The sequence below is a fragment of the Phodopus roborovskii genome, unplaced genomic scaffold, assembly GCF_943737965.1.
Source record: "Phodopus roborovskii unplaced genomic scaffold, PHOROB, whole genome shotgun sequence".
Lineage (NCBI taxonomy): Eukaryota > Metazoa > Chordata > Mammalia > Rodentia > Cricetidae > Phodopus > Phodopus roborovskii.
In genome coordinates this window covers 14,847,474-14,871,751 of record NW_026126540.1, presented here as the reverse complement: position 1 = coordinate 14,871,751, position 24,278 = coordinate 14,847,474, and the positions used below count along the sequence as shown (strand labels likewise).

The 24,278-nt window shown below is 35.4% G+C and overlaps 1 protein-coding gene across 10 annotated transcripts in view; it reads left to right on the top strand.

Moving 5' to 3' along the window:
• Positions 1-24,278, top strand: part of Gria2 (glutamate ionotropic receptor AMPA type subunit 2) — a 126,989-nt gene that overhangs the window by 45,786 nt on the left and 56,925 nt on the right. For all 10 annotated transcript variants that reach the window (XR_007835434.1, XR_007835433.1, XM_051199195.1 and 7 more), the window contains exon 3: positions 16,606-16,845. Coding sequence is in view for 8 of the 10 variants with exons in the window: in XM_051199195.1 (XP_051055152.1) it covers positions 16,606-16,845 (240 nt within the window). In the remaining 2 variants the exon portion in view is untranslated. The remainder of the gene's footprint in view (positions 1-16,605; positions 16,846-24,278) is intronic.

Sequence of the window (24,278 nt, the reverse complement as noted above, 5' to 3'; positions counted from 1 at the left end):
TCTGGCAGTGTCAATTGTAGGCTGGTGATTCTTTGTTCTATGTCTAAAATCCATACACGAGTGAATACATACCATGTTCGTCATCTTTTTGTGCCTGGGTTACCTTACTCGGGATGGTTTCTTCTAGTTCCATCCATTTGACTGTGAATTTCAAGATTCCATTGCCCCCCCCCCCCACACACACACACACTGAGTAGTACTCCATTGTGTAATTGTACTACATTTTCTTCATCCATTCTTTAGTTGTGGGTCATCTAGGATGTTTCCAGATTCTAGCTATTACAAATAATATAAGCAAACTTTTTAAGGATCTTGTATGTTGGGTGGTGTTGAGAGAAGTGTTCAATAATTTAATCTCTGAATAAAGGGATATATGCAGATACCCATAAGAACAAAACAATTTTGTTCTACATACAAGTCATAATTTGGGCCAACTACATTTGAAAATTTTGCGTACCATTTTATTCTTATCTTTTAACTTGTTTTTCCTATAACTCAACTTTTTTAAAATAGAACTCACGTGAGCAGCCAATCTGTAGTAGAACATTTCTGTGGCATTGTATCCTACTGGTCCTAGATATAGTAATATGTAGGTGTTTGAATTACGTAGGGGTTAGGTTACACCAAGTGGTCTGCTACAATTCTCTTTACTACATGGCATATTTTCTTTGTGACATTTGAAACGATGAAATGTGCTCCTTGTATTTTACTGTTTTGATGCCCAGAGTTGAACTCAGGCCCTTGTGAGTGTTGACCTCACAACCTGATTCAGAGCTATATCCCAGCCCTTACCTCTTATAATATGTGTTTCAAATTCCTGAAAGTCTGGGTAATACTTTGTTTTTGTTTAATAACATATCATTATCAGAAACAAGGGATATCCTGAATTCAAATACTAGGTTGTTTCTACTAGTGATAATATAGGGAATTAGGATATTTTGTCATAATTTAACATTTTTTTATTTGTACAACTATTTTTACTTATTTTAACTAATTTTTGGGGTGTCTTTTGAGGAAACAAATGCCTTTTAATGTTGATTAGACTTGAGGTCATGGTACAATCACTGGAAGATTGAGAAAGAACTGAAGTAAAATTGACCCTTACAAATTTAGGTGTAGAATAACAAAAGCCCATTTGATGTGTTTAAAAAAATGTATTTGTTTTGACATTTTCCATTCTCTACAACTTAATTAATGACCAAGGTGTGAAATAATATAAAACAAAATACTACTTTGTTGTGGCCTCTTAGCCAAAGGCAGGTGTATTATTTATCTGGACTTGCTCTCATAATGAATGTTCAAACACTGAAATGAAGAAAACTGGTAATATTGAACAAGGGTTCTTAACAAAATAATATATACCTACTGACATTTTCCAGAATAACCTTGACATCCACAAATAAGGATATACACTTCAGATAACTCAGGCTTTGTATTTGATTTTGCTTAAAGTGCCTTCAAGTGATGTGTTCATGGAAATGAAATCACATGGCATTATAGTATAGAAATTATAAATCTCATAAGACTCTGATTAAGTATTTTATGTGACTATTGGGATTCAATGATGCAAATCTTGCTATGAGCTATCTAATTTATCTGGACATAGATATGGAGATAAGGAAACATGTCAGTGAAATTCAGGTTAGATTTTAATTTTTTTTCTTTGCAGGGTGTGTTTTATTTAAAAACAAGGTGTATTATATTTTCATTAATCACACATATAATTTCTGGCAGTCTGGTTATTGGGGAATACTCATTTAAAGATGCATGGTCCAATGGCACCTTTGTGAAATGCCTGGGTCACAGTTCAGCTTGTGACTAGAATTTGTCTTGTACACTGCTCTTCCTACACATCAGGAAAGGGCCTTAGAGATGACAGGGTGAGGTAAAGAAATCCTTAAGTCTAGGCTCATAGGAAACTTCACTCCACCTTGGTTGCTCAGTGGGCCATAGCTTACAGAGTGTTCTGCCTTTGTCTTTTCAGTCTGGTCTCAGTCATCTGGTGATTTCCTATAATGATTAGCTTGTCTCGTTCTTCTTGTGTGTGTGTAGTCTCAGAAAGAGTTGGTGTTTCTGTTCCCATTGACTTGCTACAGCAAGAGACCAAAATTTAATGTTCTTGAAATGCCCTGGATATATAATTATCATATATATATACATATATAATTATCATATATATATATACACATACATACACACATCACACACATATATAATTAAGCTCATATGCAGTAAATAATAATTTAACTCTTTATAGAATTAAGTTTTTGGGACTTGTTAGTGGGAGATAGTAACAAAGATGAAATCTACCACTTGGAAAAATCTGCTAGTAAAATTTCTAGCCAGGTTAGGTAGTGTCTTTGTGAGCATACTGCAAGGTTGTACACTTGTATTTGTGTGTTTTTAAGTGAGTATGTGTGCAAATGTGAATAAACATAAACAATCATTTCATGTTTTCAAAACATGGTTTTATAAGCTTATTATCTTATAGTGTCTCTTTGGCTTAGGATATCTATCACTAATCTTGAATTCATTTTGCCAATCTATTGGGATGTGTTCCAGATGTTCTTATATGGTATTTTCTAGCTGCTTTCAGAATGCCTGGGATTTAACTCTACCATCATTGTCATTTCTTGTGTTATCTTGGGAAGTTTACTTAACCTCTTTAGTGTTGATTGTTGGAAGTATTAAATTACTGTACAGAAGCTCTTCAACAGTTCCTGGAGCAGAGTTTAAGTGTTGTTATTACTTTATAGCATGATGGTTATGTAGACATTAGATTCAATATGCCAGTTTTCAAATCATTTTTATTTCATGAAGTTAAAGAATATATTCTAAATATATTCTCTCTCTCTCTCTCTCTCTCTCTCTATATATATATATATATATATATATAATATTATGTGAAATAATATCACACATCACTTCAGTCAATTCACACTGTAAGAGAAAGTACATTTTATGAAAATATCTTATGAAAACTTCTTAAATAACTTGACAAATTCTTGTGAAATTTGTATTTATTTTATGCTTAATAATTTCTGAGGTATAAGATGGACTTGACTAAAGATATTAATAGTTTACAAATTAGCAATACTCTATCCCCATTAATATTACTCTTGTTTCTGACATCTTACATAAAAAAACCGCATAGAACACAATTTTTGCTGGTTCCTTCTTGATCTTTAAAATATTTCCAGGAGTAATTATTTCGTAGGAATAGACTAGCATTTAATCTATATACTGGCCCAAGGATATGGCTTATCACATCTAGCTTTTCCATTAGGACTTATTTTATTTAGTTCCTGTTGATTGAAGATCTGTTGTCATTCCTACTGAAATATGGCTTGCACCGTAATTTTACTCTTAAAAAAATTGAAACCAGACACATTTTCAATTCTTTGATAATTTATTTTAGAAGCCCTAGCTATATCAGAGCTGTTTATTTTTACAATTTCTTTGCAGGCTTGGCAGTTATTGAACAGCTTGAAGGAGGCAGGAAGCCAAACTACAGAGTTCAGATTTCAGTATGGACTTTTGTTCTGCCTCAAACTCTCACCAGTTGTATTCAATTTAGGCCCTCTTAAATTGCCACCTTTATAATTTACTCTGTGATTTATATGCAGAATTATACATGTTCTCTAGACACAGATACACATTCATTTAGATATCTGAAATAATGACTTTAACTGATTTCATATGTGCCTTTGTCCAATGATCATACGAAGCTAACATAACATATGACACATAAGTTGTGATATATTATTAAGATTTTCCCTTGCAATTAGCTTGCATCTGATCACTTTTAGTTTTTCTCCATTTCATGGAAATAGTTATTGCCATACAAAATTAGACTTTTGTTTCTTTTCTTAATCATTGACTGTTCTCATCTCACCCCTCTAAATAGCTTTGATCCATATTAATAATGGTTTTTGTTTTTTCTTATAACATCTATGGTAGTATTCTAAAAATAGGGTGTGAATAATTATGGAATTATATTGATAATGATTGAATATTGATACTATGTGACCTAAATTATATTTTCTCCCTATTTTCATATCCTGTGGACCACATGGTGGTTAATTGAACAATCATTAATAATATATAGGTTTTTAAAAGCCAATCTATTATGGGAAAAGAAGAATTATGGGCTGTATAAAAGGATTTAATTTCATACATTGATCAAGTATGTCAGATAGTTATTCAAATTCTCACTCAATTTTTATTGCTTCAATAACACATTGATGGCATGTCTTTAAAATGTTTCTTTGAAGAAATATAGCCCACATACAAGTATAAGAAATTTTTTCTTAAAAGCAACACATACTCCAGCAGATGGTCCTCTATCCATGCTTCCAAGCAATACTAAAAGGAGTCATCAGGTATCATAAAGGAAAAGAATATGTTAAGCTGGGAAGCTGGGAAACTGGGAAGCTGGGAAGAAAGAATGTTGGTGGTGATGGGGAGTGAAAGAAGAGCTGGGAGGGAGGGAATGAAGGGAGATTTATTCAAAACGCATTTCTTGCTATTGAAAAAAAATACAAAAACATCAACCAAATACTTGCTCTAGATGATGAGGGGTCAGCAAGACAGTCCACAGCTTTCTTAAGCAGCATACCTAAAACAAGAACATTTAAAGAACCCAATAGCAACATTAGAATGACACAAAGGTTTACTCAAGTAAGTGTTCAATTTCAAGACCAAAAGAGACATGAAGAATAAAAGGATTTGGGAGAAAACAGAAGAGGGCAGAGAAGAGGTATAAAAAGAATGATACATGTGAAAAAGACTAAGAAAACATGCAAATAATGGTGGTCTAAGTCCCTTGAAGTTTATAATATGTCACATGGAATTTATATAAAAAATATGTTACAAAGAATACACAAGTGACTTGGAATTTTCTAGAATTTTTCTCTTGAACTCTCCGTCCTTTAGAGTAATGTCTAAACTAGTTGGGACTTTTGAGGACATTGAGACCTTTGAATTTTGCCACTTGCGAGAAACATGCCTGGTAAGATGAGAAGCCAGGCCCGTAGGCATTCATTCAGCCTGGCATGCTATATGTAACATTCACATCACACCAGAGATGTGAACCTTACCTAGACATGGAGGATAACAAGACTTTTCAGAGGTCAAAACTGGGGCAGGGGGCACACAGTGGGGTGTTGATGAATAGCCAAGATGAAGAATGGAACCATTTCTCTTGAAATAGCATTTTATATAAATGGAGGTAATTTGCCTTCACTTCCATGTCCTGGTCCCATCTTTAAAATTTACATTAGAGTTATTGACCATTACTGCTGATCCCATTATTGCTTGCCATCTTAGATGAACAATGAAGCAAAAATAAATGTTATAGATTTCTAAAGCAGCATATGATAAAGGCCACAACAATAAACTTAGAGCACTTAACCTCACTCAGATTACTTAGTATGAGAGTCAGGAATGGCAGATATTTCCTGGGGAGAAAGATAAATGCATTCTTACTTCTGCACAGTTTTCTATGAATGAGAGATGATGTTGTATCACATTAACTATTTCTATGAAAAATGAGCTCAAGATGTATGCAAAGGAGAGACAATTTATCACTACATAGATGGGTGCCATGAGTGTGGGTTAAACATTTGTGAGGTAATTTATAGAGACTATCACTTGGATGTATGCTTATTATTCCACACATTGTCTGAGGGCCATTTGTTGCTTTGTTTAATAGCTATGCAGTGATCGCTGGAATTTAAAGAGATCTGTAAAGATATTAAACTGTCATCTCCTGGGTAGAAATAGTTCAAGTCCACAGATGAGAAATACAGTTCTTTAGTAGATATGTAAACTTTAAAAGCCTTATTGATGGAAAAGGGGTAGTTTCACTCTATTTCATCAATATCAATATCTGAAATTTCTGCAAATAATGGAATCATTACAACCTTTGGCCTGAGAAGATGGGTTTGGTTTTCAACACATGAACACTGCCTAGTGGAAGTGATAAATTTCAAGCTAGGGGAAAATATGAGCCAACTTTTGAGGAATAACTGATAGATAGCAAGTATTAACCCTAATTAGACTGTGTAAAGTAAGGTGGAGAGACATAGAGGTCTCCATGTAGCTAACTAGATGCTGATACTGCTGAGAGATGCTTTTTTTGGTTTGTTTTGTTAATGCAGTTCTAGCTTATGCTGATGTGGGTAATATTGCTCTCCTCAGGTTGAGACAGAACAGAATAACTTTTCTCACCAACCCCAACTCCATATTCAAATTCCAGTTGCTGTCATTATTAGGATTTTCAACCTCTGTACCCACAGTCATTGCTAGCATATCCTTGAATAATGTCTAAGCTTTTAATGTCTAAACTTTAAAGGATAATTATGTGTTTTTAGAGCCTGTAAAACAGCTGTTTCATATATCTTTTTCTTTTCTATTATAGAAAGATTACCCTTGATATTGTGTAGAAATAATTTTAATTATAACTCATTTGAAATATAATAACTCAAATAACTAAAAGCATGGGCATATATAACATAGTATATATGTTAGCTATACTGTATACTTTCTGGGCAAGTAAAGAGTTGTAAACAAATAAACAACTGAGGTGATGGACTTCTAGAAAACATTTACCTTAAAAGTTATATGGGACCTTGGTAACAAGGATGAGATCCCTAAGAAATTGAACTAAAAAAAAAAAAAAAAAACAAGAGGAATTGGGAAACAAACCAGCAGAGAATGCCTTTTAGGTAGCATGTTTTAGGAAGATACTTAGAAAAGAATAGAAATTGAAAGAAGGACAGAGATGAACATGTCATAATCAAAGAGAAAGAACAGGAAGGGTGAAGGTACAGGAAATCCTTGGAAAATTCTGCTTAGCACACCTCAGCTAAATAAATACCTACTCACTAAGTTCATGCTTGTTCATCATTAGAACACAGCATAAGAGGTTCCAAACAACACTTGGTCATTGTGGAGTGAATGAAGTAGAATAAATTAGATGAAGGGTGGTATTTATAGAACAAAGAAAAAAAATAAGGGACATTTTCTGGAATTCTAAATCTAAGTAACTTCAGTAATTATGATGTGGTGACACTAGATAAACCTATAGGAAGATGGAGCTCCTCAAGCTAAAATTCTCAAGGTTTTCTTTTCTTCCTTTTGTTTTCTTCATTTCTTCCACTTTTCATTTTCATTTCCTTCAAGAAATTGAAATTTTTATTATCTGAGTCAATAAACTAGTTATGGGGAACAACAGTGATGATGATAAAGGTTTAAGAAACATCTGTGTCATCCAGGAGTGATGGTGCACTCCTCATTTAGCTCTTGGGAAGATAAGATCACTGCAAGTTCAAGACCAGCCTCAGCTATACAGTCAAAACCCAGCTTGCCTTAACTAGAGGCTGAGATCCTGTTACAAAATAACAGAAAACAACAAAACCCCAAGAGCATGTGCATAACAAATGATAGGAAATTTTTAGTAATGCAATCTATCCAAACACCATGAGAGATGAAGGTCTCTGGAGCTGTCTGTGTTTTAAGGGCAATACTCCTTCTTGATGGAGCTATGACCAGACTACATGCTGAGTTGCAAAGAGGCTTCCTGATTATGAAGAAGTTCATACCATTTCATGAAAGTGAATACCAATGTGTAAATGTAAAAATAGAAAACAAAATTAAATCATGCACAGATCTTTATTTTTCTACTATACAATGGTGTGAAGTCTTCCAGACTGTATTGTGAATGCCACGTTAGCAGCACCAGTGAGCAGAATGACCCAAGAGGATAGAAGTGTTGAATGCACCATCAGCATTGTTGCTGGCTTATATCATCTGTGCATGTAAAAAAAAGTGAAATAATCAGCAAGTAAATTACTTACACCCAGGAGATTAATACTTCTGTGGTTTGACCTAAAATGTCTTATGGAAGAATTTAACTTTGCTCAGTTTTTCAACTTTGTTAATAACTATTTAACTCAAGTAGAGCTGAATAAGAGTATCATCACTATTTTGTAACCAGTTTTTAACCTCAAGTCATATATTACCTTCTTATTTATGGTAAGCAGTCTACTCATTCAGAAACTTACAATAATGTGTAAAACTGTAATTATACAGGTCATGAAGCTAGAGCTGAAACTGGTGTTCATTTCTATCTTCTATCTTTGTGTCGAATGTTCAGAAATCTGATATTATCTACCTCATTTTAGAAAGCTTGTCCTTTTTATTCACATTTTGCCAGAGTTAATAAAACACTGTTTTGGATACTCTGGGCAGTTCTAAACCTTCCTTTAGAAGATGTAGGGCAAGGAAGAAACCTTAACTTTTGGAAGCATCATTGGGGAATAAAGTAGAGATAAAAGTGATACAAATAAGCACAATTCTAATTAATTCAAACACCTTACTCAATGTTAGTGTTTAATGTGTTAATAGATTTCTGTATCCACCCATTGTGATTACAATTACAATATTAAATGTTTTCACAAGTTCATAATTTGAACATTTGGTTCCCACATTGGTATAATTATTCGGGGAAATAGTAGAAATTTATGTGCTGTGATGTCACTAAACTATATTGGTCATCATAGGTATGCTAATAGAGGCTGGTCTCCAGTTTCTGTTTCTGTCTCTATGTTTCCTATCTGCTACAAGGGGAGACTCCTTTGCCACATGTTTTTATGATCTGTGTATGACAAGAGCCCAGAATGAAAAGAGCGGTGGATTATGTTATAAAACCTCTAAAACCAAGAACGAAGAGAAGTTCTTATTTCAATAAATTGATTATATCATATGGTGTCACAGAGGTGGAAATTTTATAATTCCAACTAATTTCACTCATTCCAACTAATACATAAAGTTAGTGCTAAGCATGTTTTTACTGGTATTAATAAACTTAACAATACAATTCTTAAATTGGAAATGACTGTATAGGAAGGATTTTAAACAGCATAGAGGTTATAAACCTAGAACGCTATACGTAGAGTTGACTTGGTGATTCTAGTATGACCTTAGAAATCAAGAATGCAGGCAGTGAAGAAAAAAGTCATAAAAATGCAGACGGAAAGAAAGACCCTAATGAGGGCAGGAATGAAGGCTATTTGTGTTTTGTTATGGTGATGATGAATTTCTATATATGTTGTTCATTTCCTGAAACCCCATGGGTAGCTGAGTTTAGGCTGGTGAAAGAATGTTTAAGACAGGTCAGTATCTTGGCTGTGGCATTGTTAAAAATCTTTTAGCCAAGTTTATAGTGAGAATTTTGAAAAAAGAGTAGAGCCAAAAGTATAAAAAGCAGTTTGCAGGAAAAGGAACACAATTGTGGTCAAGTAAGGTGTGCTTGTAATAAAATTATCACATTTAAAAATAAATTAGTGACCATTCCATTCTGTCATATCCCCACCCACCCTCCATTCCCTCCTCTCTACCACCCCACTCCCAGTTTACCCAGGATAGTTCATCTATTTCCCTTTTCCAGAGTGATCCATGTGTCCTTTCAATTAGGAAAAAGATGCCACAAAGACATCCTAAGAATAAACAAGATCATAGCAAATCCAGAGCTGACAAATTCACAAAATATAAACTTGCTTAAAAGTGCTCTGCAGCCCTCTGGTTATGCAAGGTTGCTGGGGGCAGTATTTCTTCACATTCAGAAACCTAAGCAATCAGAGGCTTATATATACATTATCCAAAAAAGGGTGGCCAATGCTTAAGAGGGTAGCAGTCCTTGATTACCCACATGATACTAGTTTTATAGACATGCAGATGACAAAATATGAGGAGAGAAGGAACCAGGAGTTAATGAAGTCCTGAAGTCATGTGTGCTATTGGCATGGGCATGGCCGTGTTAAGGACCAAACCCAGAGGGAAATAGGTAAGACTCTGTCAGTGCAGTAAGGGTCAGGAGAAATGGCAAAAACTTACCTGGGGTCTGAGAATAAATGTTACTTTCCCTCCCTAGATTTTCATAGCTCAAAGACTGATTTCTTACAGAGATTCCTTCTACCAACATTAGCTAAACTTGGCTCCTTGATACAGCTTTAAGCCCTGCCTCTTTACTTATGTGTAACAACCCTGCCCCTTACTCAGCTGTGTGCAATAACCCTGCCTCTATGTTCAACTCTTTGTAGAAACATGCTGAGTAAAGGTGCTACAGATTCTCTAATGTAAGGCCCAGACCACCTGATTACAAATACTTGTTTATGTGTGTATCTGTCAATTCTTCATTCCCTTCTCACCCCAATCAGGTCCATCTTTGTGAACTGTGAGAGGATAAAGTAAGAAAAAGTTAGTTTCTTGGAGGACCCCACCTAGATTTAGAAAGAGAGAGAGAGAAAGAGAGAGAGAGAGATATGCAAAAGAGAGTGTATCAGGGTCACAGTCCCTGAAAATATTCCCTGAGATGGTAGAGCATGAGGCTTTGAGTGTAAATTTAGTGATTCCAAAAATGTGGAATGTCTCCTGGGGAAACCTGCAAGCAGGAAGCAGGCATCCTATGAAAGATTCAGTATGAAATACAAGATGATAAAGCCATAGTGATGCAGCTACTCAGGTCTTTGAAGTTCCCATCATGACACCACGCATTGTCAATATAGTGCGTGTTGCACAGTGCTGAAGAATTTAGTGTTTTTCCTGATTGATTTTCCTCATCTTCATTTTCTCCTTTGTTCCCTTCTGTGCCTTTCTTGTTTTTCCCTATTTATTTTAGAATTGGGATTTTTATTTTGTTATTTGCATCTTGGAAGTATACACTTTCTGTTTGACTTTAGAGCGAGTCATGGGTAGAGTTTGACTTGTGTCTCAAGAGAGACTTTTCATTTGGGTTTTAAGTTAATTTCATAATGGCTAAGATGATGCTGACTCTCAGAAATAAAAAAAAATCATTCTGCATTATGAGATGGCTAGGAGTCCTTGGTAGCCAGAGCAAAATGTTAAAACTTGAATAGGCAATGCCTCTACAACTCTTGATAATGTTAAATGCTTGCTCCTCAGTTTGTGATGTTTTGGGGAAAGTGAAGGATGCAGTAGGTCACTGTGGACATGCTTTTTAGAGTAAGAGCTTATACTGGTCCTTCATCTCCCTCAGCTTTCTAACATCTGTGAATTGAACTCAGTTCTACCATAGACTTCCACTGCATGCATGTAAAAGGAATGAAAGCAGAACTTTCTTATCAAATACCTATCAGGCACTTGGTGACAATACAAAGTCAAATACAAAGTCAAATGCCATACTGAGAGATTGCAGAAGGTCTTGGACATTTGGATGTGAGACACTCAAGTAACATGATATTAAGTTTCCTTTCTCAGATTGTTATTTTGAACTTGGAAACAGTGCCTCAGCTAAGATGTTTGCTCATAGATCTCAACATTACTATAACCAGGTAGTAAGATATTGATCAAGTAACATCTGTAGAAATAGGATATTAAGAGAAAAATAACAAAAAAAAAAAAAAAATGGAGCACACCCTTAACTTAGAGACAGGAGAGAAGTCCTAGTCCCTACTTCAAATGACTTAACAGATTTACAGGACCCCACCTGGATGGTGTAGCCCTACATGGGGGTGGGGGATGGGAGGGGAGGGCGATCAGGGTGCATGTGTGGGGGGGGAGAGGGTAAGAGGGAGGGAGGGAGAACTGGTATCGACATGTAAAATTAAAAAAAAAAAATGGAGCAGAGTAGGAAAAAAGAAAGTCATTATAATTCATGAAAGGTAATGTGATAGGGTTGAGGATAACCAAGGTTTGTCAGGAGACAAAGACCATTGCTGTAAAATAATATTCACTGATGAACTGGTAGAATTCCCTATGAAAAAAAGTGGTTTCTGAGTTAAAAGAGCCATAATTTCTTACAAAGTTTTATATAGTTTTGTCCTCTTACTGAGACACAGGCAGTGCTTCCAGCTGGTTACAAAACAAAGGGGTCTTCACAACTTAGTTCAGATCAATGGGAAATGAAAAGTGATGGTTCCTTCCTGGGGTTCTGTATTCAAACAGCAGCTTTCCCTTTCAAGCATTCAGGTGATGCCGTGGCTGCTCTTTCCATTAAAAAGAGGAAGTCCCATCAATAAATCATACTATATCATAGCCCCATAGTGCCCAGATGCCATGCCAGCCTCTCACTGGAAATCAAATAAAGTAGATCCAGAGAGAATTTTATAGCAATCCTCCCTTTTCAGGTGTCATGCTTCATCAATTTAAATTTAAGATACCGATGTCAGTATGCATGTATCCAGATAAAGTAAGAGATCATTGCTGAGTTTGCCTAGAAGCCTTCACAGCCAAAGGCCTTTTATAGCTATGTGATGAACAGATACAGTCATCAAATATATTAAAGGCTACCCTTTTGTCTGGAAGATAACAAATAATAAAGACATGGATAAAATACTACAATATCATCTCAGAGTTTCATGAAATAAGTGAAAAACCATTTGGTTATTCTCTGATGTATTCTGCAGCCCATTCTATGGAACATTAAAAATAAAAGAGGAGATATCAAAAATCTATTATATAGATGTACCCTAAAATCCCAGAAAGCTTATGCTAGGAAGACAGAATTAAGTAGAAGGCCAAGAAATATTTAAAGGAAGATAGAAATCTTTTAGAAATATGGACCACTCAGAGGAATAGCTGATATCAGCATCCTTTCAATTATGATCAATTATTGAAATGTTGGTTATATTTCTATGTTTGCTTCTTAGAATTTGCATCTATTTTTACCAAGGTTCTTGTTTATGCGACAAATCTATTTCTACTTATCTTTGAGAGAGAGACATAGTAAAGTAAGATAGTGTTGGTTTTGTCTTCATGTGGAGGTAATGTATTTGGAAGATGCTGATACATTCAGGATCATTCTTAAAAGACCAGATATGTATCCATCAAAAGCATCTGGTCACTGGGGCTGGTGGCTAGAAGACTGTCACAGATGGTTTCTATAGAACATAGCAGTCCTGGGCCAAGTAACTGTCACTTTCCAGGAAGAGATTCAGTCATATTGATAATTCAAAAGACCTTTCTGATTATACTAAAGAAATCTGAATGAAAGGGGCCAGGAGTACAGGAACAATAACACTTGGCTAGATAGTTCATTAATTGGGCTTTTAAAATATATTGTATGATATTTAAATTCTGAATCCAGACTGCCTAGGTTTGAACACTGCAAAGGGCCATGGTACTGTACATCAGTGACAACAATTTAACAAGTTGACCCTTGTTCGGAAGTCCTACTTGAAGAAGCCATCTCACCAGAAGTTATTGTGAAGCCCCACTTGGCAAAGCTGTGGGGATATTGACGGGATAACCAGTTGTTCCTGTAACATTTTCAAGTGCCACCACTATACCTCTCTATAAGAACATCATGGGACTGACTCAGACCCCCCTGAATATGGGTCTCAGCCAGAAGGACTGAGCAGTCTAAAGGACCTCAGACAGTGGAACCAGGATTTATCCCTGGTGCAAAAATGGTCCTTGTGAACACATCCCCCATGGAGGGATACTGCCTTACCCTAAAGACAGGAGAGAAGTCTTAGTCCCTACTTCAAATGACCTGACAGATCTGCATGATCTCACCTGGATGGCATTGCCCTAGTGGAATTGGGGTGGGGGGGATGGGAGGGGAGGGTGGTCAGGGTGTATGTAAGGGGACAGAGAAGGTAAAAGGGAGGGAGGGAGGGAGGGAAGGAGGGAGAGCGAATTGGGATCGACATGTAAAATAATAAATTAAATAATAATAATAAAAAATAACATCTGTGGGATTGTTTCCACAATCTTTAAGTGTTGTGTTTTATGCTTGTTGGGCACACATATAGCTTTGAATAGTCACAAGAATGATTTCTGCTTAGGCTGTGTAGTCTTGATGAATGGAAATAATGCTAGGATATTTTATTTTACTCTGACAGACATAGGATTCTCAGTCACAAAAACAGCTTTTTACACAGACTAGCTAACTTTAGATGTTAGAGCAGATTCAAGGCAGGTTGGTTAACCCTAGAGACAAATACACAAGGTCATTTCCCCAAGTGTTTTACTGGTTCACGGCCAGAGCTTGAAGCAACTTTAGTCTGTACATACTCCCTGCCATTCAAGGTCCAGCTAATTAATTGCTATTGTGAAATCTTGATTTCCAATGTCATTTTCTGTCTGGGAACCCTCACCAACCTAGAGCTACATGCATGGGTCATTGTAACATTGTATAACCCGAAAGAAACTATGTGACTTAACATGTGTTATGAAATTGAAATATGTAATATACAATTGCCAAGCGTTTGGCTGTGAGAGCACTGGAAGAGAGACAGAGGGCAGAGAGGCAAAGGAGAGAGGCAGAAAAAAAGCAACGGTGATGCAGAAGAATAAAGCAGCAAACTCAGGGCAGAGAGAGAAAGAGAGAGAGAGAGAGAGAGAGAGAGAGAGAGAGAGAGAGCCAAGATAAGGATATAGCTAAGTAGGGAGAAGCTACTGAACAGAGCTTTGGAAGAAGAGATATAGAGCTAATTAACAAATTGTATAAAAGAGCAAGAGAGATTTAACAGGGATGATTTTCTTAAGATGAAGTGAAGAGGAAGTTACTATCAGAAAGTATCTGTGTTTACTTATTTTTTTTCTTTTTTTTTTTTTTTTTTTTTTTTTTTTTTTTTTAATCCTCAGATAGAAAAGTCTAGCCCTCCCTGCATTTGTGGATTTCCTTATTTACCCTGGTGCTGATTGGGGGCTGTACGCTCAAAGTCAGCAACATAACATAGCATCTCTTACTGACTACAGGCTATTTACTCAAATTGACAAATTTTCTATCATTATTTTGGGGATAATAAATCCTCCTATATCAAGATTTATCATAAGAAAGAAATGAGTTAATATAAACTTTAGCAGACACATGATATCCATCATGTAAGAATTTTCTTTTACTGAAGCAGGGTGTTTGGAATGTAGAAGAAACGTAGTAACACATTTTAGTATATAGATTTCACCAAAGAACTTCCAGAAAGAGAAAGGTAGAGGGAAAATAGTCATGTGCAATTAATTCACTGTGATAGAAATATCTGAAGTAGCCAATGGGTTGTGGAAGATGACTTTCAAACACAATATCCTATTATATTAAAAATAATGGTACTTAGGCAAAATATTTTATTAACTTTTGTTTTATATGCAGGGGAACATGTAGGTTAAGCTCGGTGTTAAAAAAAAACAAGTAAAATTAGAGAATTTGTTTAATTGTATTTATTTACTTTAATTGCCAGTTGAGTGACACAGAGGAGGATATACCTCTTTTGTGATAGATTTCTGTATATCTGGGACAAATGTGATATCTTCCTCTTCATACAGAAATTTTTGGTTAACATTAGAACTACTGGTGTTTGTGAAATAAAGCCCCATCAAAACAATTCAGCTTGATTTTCTTTGTGTGTATATCTCCACATGTGTGTTGGTACGTGAGTGTATATGCTGCTGAGCATACTCATGTGTGCATATGAATAAAGAGGACAGAAGTCACATTTGGGTGTTGTCATCCTCATGTTTACAAAATCTCTCCTTGAATCTGAGGCTTACTGATTAGGCTAGGCCAGTTGACCATTGCATCCCATGGATCTTCCTATCTCTACCTCCCGAAGTGATGATATTACTAAAGCATGACACTATGGCTGGCTTTTTAATGTGGGTTCTATGGCTCCAATTCAGTTATCTGCTTATGAAGTATGCATTTTACAACTGGACTATCTCTCCAGATCATGTAAAGCCTTAAAAAATCTGATTTTCTTAGGAATAAGCTGTTTTGGGAGAATTTATTGTTTAGATAACTACAGTTTGTTTCTAAAATTAGCAATAAACATTCTACACTGAATAGGGCAAATCCTGTGGGATGCTATTCCTAGTTTAAAACAAAACAGAACACCTACAGGCAACTAATGGTTGTTGAGAGAGAGTTAGCCTCTCTCATGGATAAGACCCCTAGTAGTTTACTGCATTAAAAAGCTCTCATCCATGAAATCATATACATACAAGCAACAACAACAACAAAAAAAGACTCAGCAAGTTGTATTGATATGTTATGCGTATGTAGCAATAAGTGAAGAGGTTATTAATTTGAGAAGAGATGGAGAATCAAGTAATGGGAGGCATTAGAACAAGGAAAAGAAGGGGGAAAGGAATTTAATTGTATTTTAAAATAAAAATGTAAAGCCTCAATGATGTATATGTTTTAAAAAGTGTCCGAAAATACATTTCCCCATGTAAAGCTTGTTAAATGATCCATGCATTTTCTTTTCTTTTTTTTTTTTTGTTATTTTTATTTTATTTTTAATCTTTTAAAATTTATTTAATTTAGAAACAATTTTATTTTATTTCTCAATCCTAGTTCCCTCTCCCTCCTATACTCCCTTGCCCTCCCCCACTAACCACTAACCTCCATAGGGAATGGGCATTTTTTGCATCCTTATTTGCTACTTTACACCTTTTTTTTCTAATTGAAGGCTAAGGAAATAAGTTCCCCATAAATTTTGATGATTCATTAATGTTAACTTGCTATTTCTATTGATTGGTAATGATTTTGTACTCTATATGAAGGAACATTGTCTTTCAAGAAAATCAATGTGATTACATGATGATTAAATAGCTTTTCCTTTCTGTGTTTCTAATTTCCAGTCTGCTCCCAGTTCTCAAGAGGAGTCTACGCAATTTTTGGATTTTATGACAAGAAGTCTGTAAATACCATAACATCATTTTGTGGGACACTCCATGTGTCCTTCATCACACCTAGCTTCCCTACAGATGGCACACATCCATTTGTCATCCAGATGCGACCTGACCTCAAAGGAGCACTCCTTAGCTTGATTGAGTACTACCAATGGGATAAGTTTGCATACCTCTATGACAGTGACAGAGGTAGGTGACAGAATGTATCCCTTACTTAATGGGGCAAACACAGCAATTGCCCTTGGCATTGACATGTGTTGGTATAGTACTATGAAAGTGTATGAATGCCTAAGAATTTATTTGTTTAATTTTGCTGTATAAGTGATTAATGCAATTTTAATACATAGATACATGCTGAAAGTAAAAAAAAAATCAAAACCAAAACAAATAAATAACCCAAAACAAAGCTACAACAACAACAACAAAAACACAGGCACATAGAATGCACACTCAATATTTGAGAGCACAGTTGATAGGAATAGTCTGTGAAAAAACTAATGACTTAGTGTTTGGTCTTAGCATAAAACAGCTTGTCATGTGAGCAACAAAGATAGCAGAATGGCCATGACCTTAATCAGAGCGGAAGTGACTTGAAGGAAATTCATGAAAGCATATAAATAGAAAGTTTTATAGTAGTTTATAGTTACTAAATCTTGTTCAATGTAAAAGATTTATCAGGAACATTTACTTTGCTGTAAAATAAGGTCTCTGAACCTCAGAGAAGTTACATGTTGATCATGAGGTCATGATCTACTTGTGTGTAAGGTAGTCCAGCACAGGCATCTGGTATACAACCTAAGCTGCCTTGTATCATTACATAGGATTTTTTATGTGTTATATCAGTGCACTAATTTGGGGATGGGGAATTCTTTATACATTTATATTCTTTGTTGTAAAGGTTAGTATTAGAAGGCCTGCTTTGGGGTTCAGAAGCCAAGGTCTCCTTAACACTAATCAGACCCATGAAGAACATATGTGAATCTATGCACACCTCACATTGTACAAAACATTTTGTCGGGATGTTCATGTGTTTTGGAGACTATTCTTAAGAAAAGACAAGGGAGTAAAAAATTTCATATAAGCATAGCTAAGCTCCATAGTGCTTCCTTCAGCAGTTCACTTCTTGGAGTATTTAAAGCTTCAAATGAAATCCAGAGGCCCATTTTGACCAAGATGGAGCACCTAGTTATTGAAGGGCAGACTGGAAAGGAGCCAGCATCAATCCATTCTCCATGAATCTCTTAGACTTGGCCTTCTCAAGCTAGGCATATTTCCTTGACCCTCTCCCCTTGAACCATGACATGACTGGCCTCTGTGTAAAAGCCAGTCAGTACTGTATAAACTAAACTAAACTAAAATAAAATATAAAACTTTGTCAACAGCTTTGACCCTTGTTTTGAGAAGGAAGATTTGATATCTACACTATGAATGTAAACTATAGACAGAGTCGTGGTAGTAAATGGGGATTTCAAGGTTCAGGATGACTTTAATATGAGGATAGAAAGTCCTCTGCATCTGAGCTTATTAGTATTTGGCCTTCCCCTTTGCCCTCTGACCACATTTTTAGAACATGGTTTTACTAGAACTATTTCAGAAGTTAGGTATATTTTAAATCCATTGTTTATACTTGTATCATAGTGATGTTATTTCCATCTATATGTATTTCATATTTAGAGACTTCTTTTTAGACCTATTCTCCAAGGTCAATGTACCACTATGCATTCAGTACTTCATGTCCTTAGTGCCACACTGGTCTTTATGTGTTCCATTTTCAACAAAGTAGTCTGAATTATTTTAAATGTGTTTCTTTTGCCAACATCAATCTCCTTCCCACTTGCTTGAAAGACATCCTTCTTAGCATTATAAGAGGTAGAACATTGAAATTCTCAGCCTAACTTTCAGGCTTTATAATATTTGGGTTCTGCCCAGTTCTCCAGTGAGTTCTCCAGACTTGCTCATTTACTAAATCTAAATCATTAATCTGATTGACCGTCTTTAACTTTCTGATATGGGCCAAATGTCTGCACATAGCTCATATTTGTAGAGCCTCTTGATGTCTGCTTTAGCATATCATTTCCTGAGAGACATCTGTCATACTGTCATTTTCTTACAAAGCGATATCTTATTTCCTTTCCTAGGGTATTTAACAATTCATAATTAATAGTGTCGTTGATTCTGTCACTCAAGAACTATTTAATGAATTCCTACTACATTCCAGGGGTTGAGTATTAATTCAGAGTAAGGCCTGTTTGTTATTTATGATGTTACTATTAGCTGTAGGAAGGCACTACATAAGGGCACTCTTCACATTGAGTATGACGTTCTTAATTAGACATGCAGATCTATAGGTAATTAATGTTTGAGTGTGTTAAATTTGAACTGATATTAGAAGCTGAGTCATGCTTGCTAAGTTGAAAGGGCAGAATATGAACAAATTTTACTTGTGGATGAGGCCAAAGATGGCTTACTTGTGGATGAGGCCAAAGATGGCTTTAGTTTAGGAATCTATCTAACCCTTCCCCCTACCTTCACTTTGTTATTCCCATTGGTTAAAAGTGATTGAGAGAGGTTATATCTCTAACTCTTTTGCCTGCTATTGGGACTCGTTTCTTCCTATTGCCTTGTCCAGACTCCATATGAGAGCTTTTGTCTTGTCTTATTGTATTTTGTTTTGTCCTGTTGGCTCTTGTCTCTTGGAGGTGTGTTATTTTCTGAAGAGAAGATGGAGGGGCATTAGAGCTTGGGGAGAGAGGAGGTTGTAAGGAGTTTGGAGAAGTAGAGGGAGGAGAAACTGTGGTCTGTGTTCGGGATATATTGTATGAGAGAAGATTCTATTAATGAAAGAGAAGTAAGTCTCAAAACTAAATAAACAACAGTTGACATAAACAGAGGAAGAGAAAAACAAAAACTGGTAGACAGATACTTAGGAATAAAAGAAGCTAGGAACCTGTCAAGTGAAGACTTTTAGCCTTATGTGCTTGTAGAGAAAATCTGGGGCACTTTACAACATTTTATTAATACTTTCAAAATATTAAATAAAACTGGAAGGATGAGATAATCTCTAATTATTAAATTATACAAACTGATTTGAGTCAAATACATCTGTTGGCCAAAGAACATTAATATCATAATATTAAGTAATTATATATTAAAGCCAAAGTGACCTTATGAGCACACTTTTGAGGTATTATCAAGTAGCTGCGGATGTTTTAATGTGTTAAGTGTTACTCAATCCTTCCACTGACAACTGTTTCAAGCGGTAATAAGTATGTAAGACTCTCAAACACAGAAATGGCCTTGGCCTTTATGTTCTATTTTATTTGGCTAATGGAAATGAGATTATTCTGAGTACTTTTGTCTTATTAGTGGCTTAATTTTTGTGACTTTGCATAATGTTAAAAATCTATGCATTTATTCTGTGAATTGCTTTCTTTCCTATTTCCCTGTTGTTCTCATGGGCTCCCTTCTCACTGTAGGATTATTACCTGCTATGGAGGGCCTATCTTATTCTGATTGATCATACTTTTTTAAAGAAGGTCCCTTAATTTCCTCTACCAACTGACATCATTGAGGGTTCTGTTGTCAATATGGTCTTCTCTCTACCTCCTTGATTACACTGATTTGTGTATTACACTATGATATCCAGCTAATAAAATTTCCTTTTAATAGAATAAAATCTAGATATTAAAATTCCCTCCCCAACAATATTCTCCCCAGATTTATAAACCAGATGAAAAAAGAGGCATATTTTGTTTTATATGCTATTCTTTACTAATACTGTAATTAAATTTAACCTTGTTTCCCAAAATCCATCCAAATGCCGAGGCACGGGAAACCTTGGCGCTGTGATCTGAGTATGAAATCCTCTTCCACCAATGTCAGTTTCCTGGAGACAGGAAATCAGATGCTGTTTCTCCCATTCCCTGCTGAAATTTCAGAATTGCAGGTGTCTTCTTTTTATCCGGCTACTTGGCAGCAGTGTGATACTCCTTGAGGACTCTGTGCCCTTCTGAAAAGCCTTGTGCCATTAGTGTGGTGGGGGTAGTGAGATGGAGCTTTGTAACATTTTTGACTAGAGTAATGGGCCCCATCTGTTAACCCCTCAGGCCTTATAATTTTATCTTTGGATACAGGTGCAATATATTTGAATTTGAGTCCAATGACGTATTTCCTGGTTCAATGTCAATGAAGGAAGGTAGTATATTTCTCTGTATAGTAAGTAAAACCAGAATCAATGACTCATTTCTGTACTTATGTCTTGGTTTTTAACTTTGAACTAAGACTGTTTATCCCTCAAAGGGAAGGAACTTGACTCCTGGTCAAAGAAATCATCTAGCAAAGAACTAAAATGCTTCCAAACTACATTTTTCTTTCTTTGAAGTCTTGAGAAAGCTGATGAGGCAAACTCATATTAATATAATCTAGTCTAGGCACAGTGCCATGAGTTAGTGAGCATGCATATTAGTTACACTGCCTAGAATGAATGAGGTAATGAACTTTTTTAAAAAAATACAATAAATTTAAGAATTAGTTCTGAATGGAATATGACTTTCAACAGTTATCATGTTATATTAGAGCCCTTAATAAGCAATGAAAGAAATTCCAAGCCATCTTTTCTCTAATTTTCTCTCTCATTAATGGAAAGTAGGTCTAATTGAAATTAGCATTACTTCTAGTGATTTTTTGAATTTTAGAAAAATTATCAGTTTATAATTAGGTCATGCATAGAAAATCTATTGCTAAAAACATTGAATTGCCATTTCTTTTATATCCAAATGTTTGAAAATTAAGTAGCATTGAGAACTTATGACATAATTGGAAAGTTTTAAGATTAGATTTTAAATGATTAAAAGGGACACTAATTGTTTCAAGTTTTATTCTGAACTTACATGGACACCTGTTTATCTCAAAACTTTTATTTTTGATAAATTATTCAGAAATAAGAAGTAAGCAAAATGCCAGGATATAGCAGAATAAGTATCTGGGTTCAATGAATAATGCTCTGATGGGAGATGCGATTCTGTAAATATGTTTCTCATACTGGTTTAATGAATAAAGCACTGTTGGCCAATAGGAAAGCAAGATAGGCGGGACTAGGAGATGAAGAGGAAAGAGGAAGTAGTAAGGGGTAAGCATGGAGAGACTGGGGAGACCAGACGCCTGCCCCACTCCCCCAGTAGGTGAAACCACGTGGAAAAACATAGAGATGGGTTAATACTTAAGACAGAGCTAGCCGATAAAAAACTAGTACCTGGCCAACAGAATTGTATCTAATACAGAGTCTCTGTGTGTTATTTGGGGCTGGCGGCGGGGAGGCAGGACAAGACCAGGCAGTGGGCAGAAAAACCTTACTTCTTACAATGCTCACTGGTATCTTTACATAAACCAGTGTTTATGCAGAACTTCTGATTAACCACACACATTTCTACCTGAATTAATGGATTCAGGTACTGATGAGGAAATCTCTGTGCCATTTCATATGAGAAGGATAAAGCTCAGCTTTATCTCCTAACTCAAGTGTAGGGCAAAGAGAACAGCATTGTGGACTTAGGTTGTGAAAGAAGCATTTAGTTGTATCTTTGTAGCTAGAACACATGTTTTTAGCAGTATGTAATTTAAAAACACTCTTCCCTTGGCAAAGCAGGCAGTGAGTCAGTATCATGACTTTAAAATTGTATGAACTGTGAAGAAACCTAGAAATCCTACAAGATTGTCTCAGGTGTGAGGAAGGAAGAAATTGAGTCACTGACCTTGAGAGAGTCTATGGCTATCCCTGAAGGATAATCTAAGCGAGGTGCAACAGTTACTTCAAATTTGGGGCAAGATCTGACCTCAGCTTGTGAATGACTGATGTGGCATTATGCAGTGCCTACTGACAGATGTATCTAATCTGTTAGAGCACTACTTGAGAAGTTAAGCTTTTAATAGAAGTAATTTTTTTTCTGGTTACACAGCTTTCAAAATATTAATACTAAGAGTTTCAATAATGGAGAGTCTACACTGAGTGCACGCTACTTGTGACACAGAATAAATGATTTTGGAAATTAGGTATTTAAAAAATCCATCATCTTTTATTTTATATGTTACCTCTATCTTCTTTGACATTGTGAACTGCCAATAAATTTTAGGACTAAATTTATCACTTGATGAAATCTACTTACACATTTATAAGTGAATTTATATGTACATTTTCTTATAGTGTCTGTCAAAGACCACAGTGCCAAATACATTAGCACTTGAAGTATTTCATGAGGAAATTTCACTATTTAATTAAATGCAATAAAATATCTTAGTGCATAGAGTAAAGGAGGCTTCTGATGACTGCTAAAATAATAAAATGGGGACAGCCTGACCCTTATTGTTGGTCATATTTTTAAGGTGACTAGAGGCACATGTCTGATAACTACAAGGTAGAAAAGACAATGGTGTAGTTTCAAAATGTATTTTCAAACAGCTTGTAGCCATTGAATTGCTGAGGTGACTAGTTGTGTGTGTCCTGTTTTTATTGGTGACAAGAAGCATACAAGGTGAGCTACAACTTGGGGGATTCAAATTTGTCCTGAGTGAATAGCAATCAGGTGCTTTATGATAGGTTCTAAGGCTTTATCACTAAAAGTATTTTGATCTCTGTGTCACCCTTGAGAAATTCATGTTTATCTCTATTTTTTAATATAAAAGCAGACACAAAGGACTGCTTTGATTTATCTTCCTCCAGACTGCTTAGAGTTCACCCTGTTACATAAGTCTAATAAGGTAATTTATTTTTAATCTGCATTATAAACTATATTCAGGAAAGTGCCAAGCATTTGTTTTGAGATTAGGTCTAAAACTCATGATTTCCCTACTTCATCCTTGACAAACCTAAGATCACAGAATAATGACACTATACCCATGTTTCCATGAGTTTTTAACACCTTTCCCAATGACTGTTACATAAAACAATGTTTTTTTCTGGTATTTCTTTGTCACTAACCACCATCATTTTTTAAAATTTGCCAGTATTTCAGTACTTAATGGGTACAATTACATATTCTTTTATTTTACATATGACCACATAGCAAAGATCTATTAATATCATTAAGTCTTTGTTCAGAGAAGGATAAAAATGAGTTCTATGTATCATTATTGGTTAATATATTTTTTTAGCTTTCCTATTATGTTATTGGCTTCCTGTTCTAGACTTTGATGATCTGAACACCTTTGGGCTCAATATGTACTCATACATCCCCTGCAAATTGAGAGCTTGATAAGGTTCAGTTTTGCATATTAGTCCAACTCTATATCATAGGTAGTAGAGAATAATTAATAATTGTCTTGACTCACAAACTTCAGTGGAAGTTACATAATGTTGATTTTGAACTCAACGTGTTTTCACTGTGTATTAACTGGATTATGCCTATAGGAGAACAAACAAACTTGATAACTTCACCTTCAGTATATTCCACATAGGAAACACAGGACAATGACTCTGTAAACTCACAGTCCTTGACTCTGTAAACTCACAGTCCTTGCTTGTTTCCATTTTCAAAATAGTTAATTGGTTCTGACACATCTAAATCAAACAAACATTCTTAATATATTAATTGTGATTTTGTAGGTTTAAATCAAATAAACATTAGTTC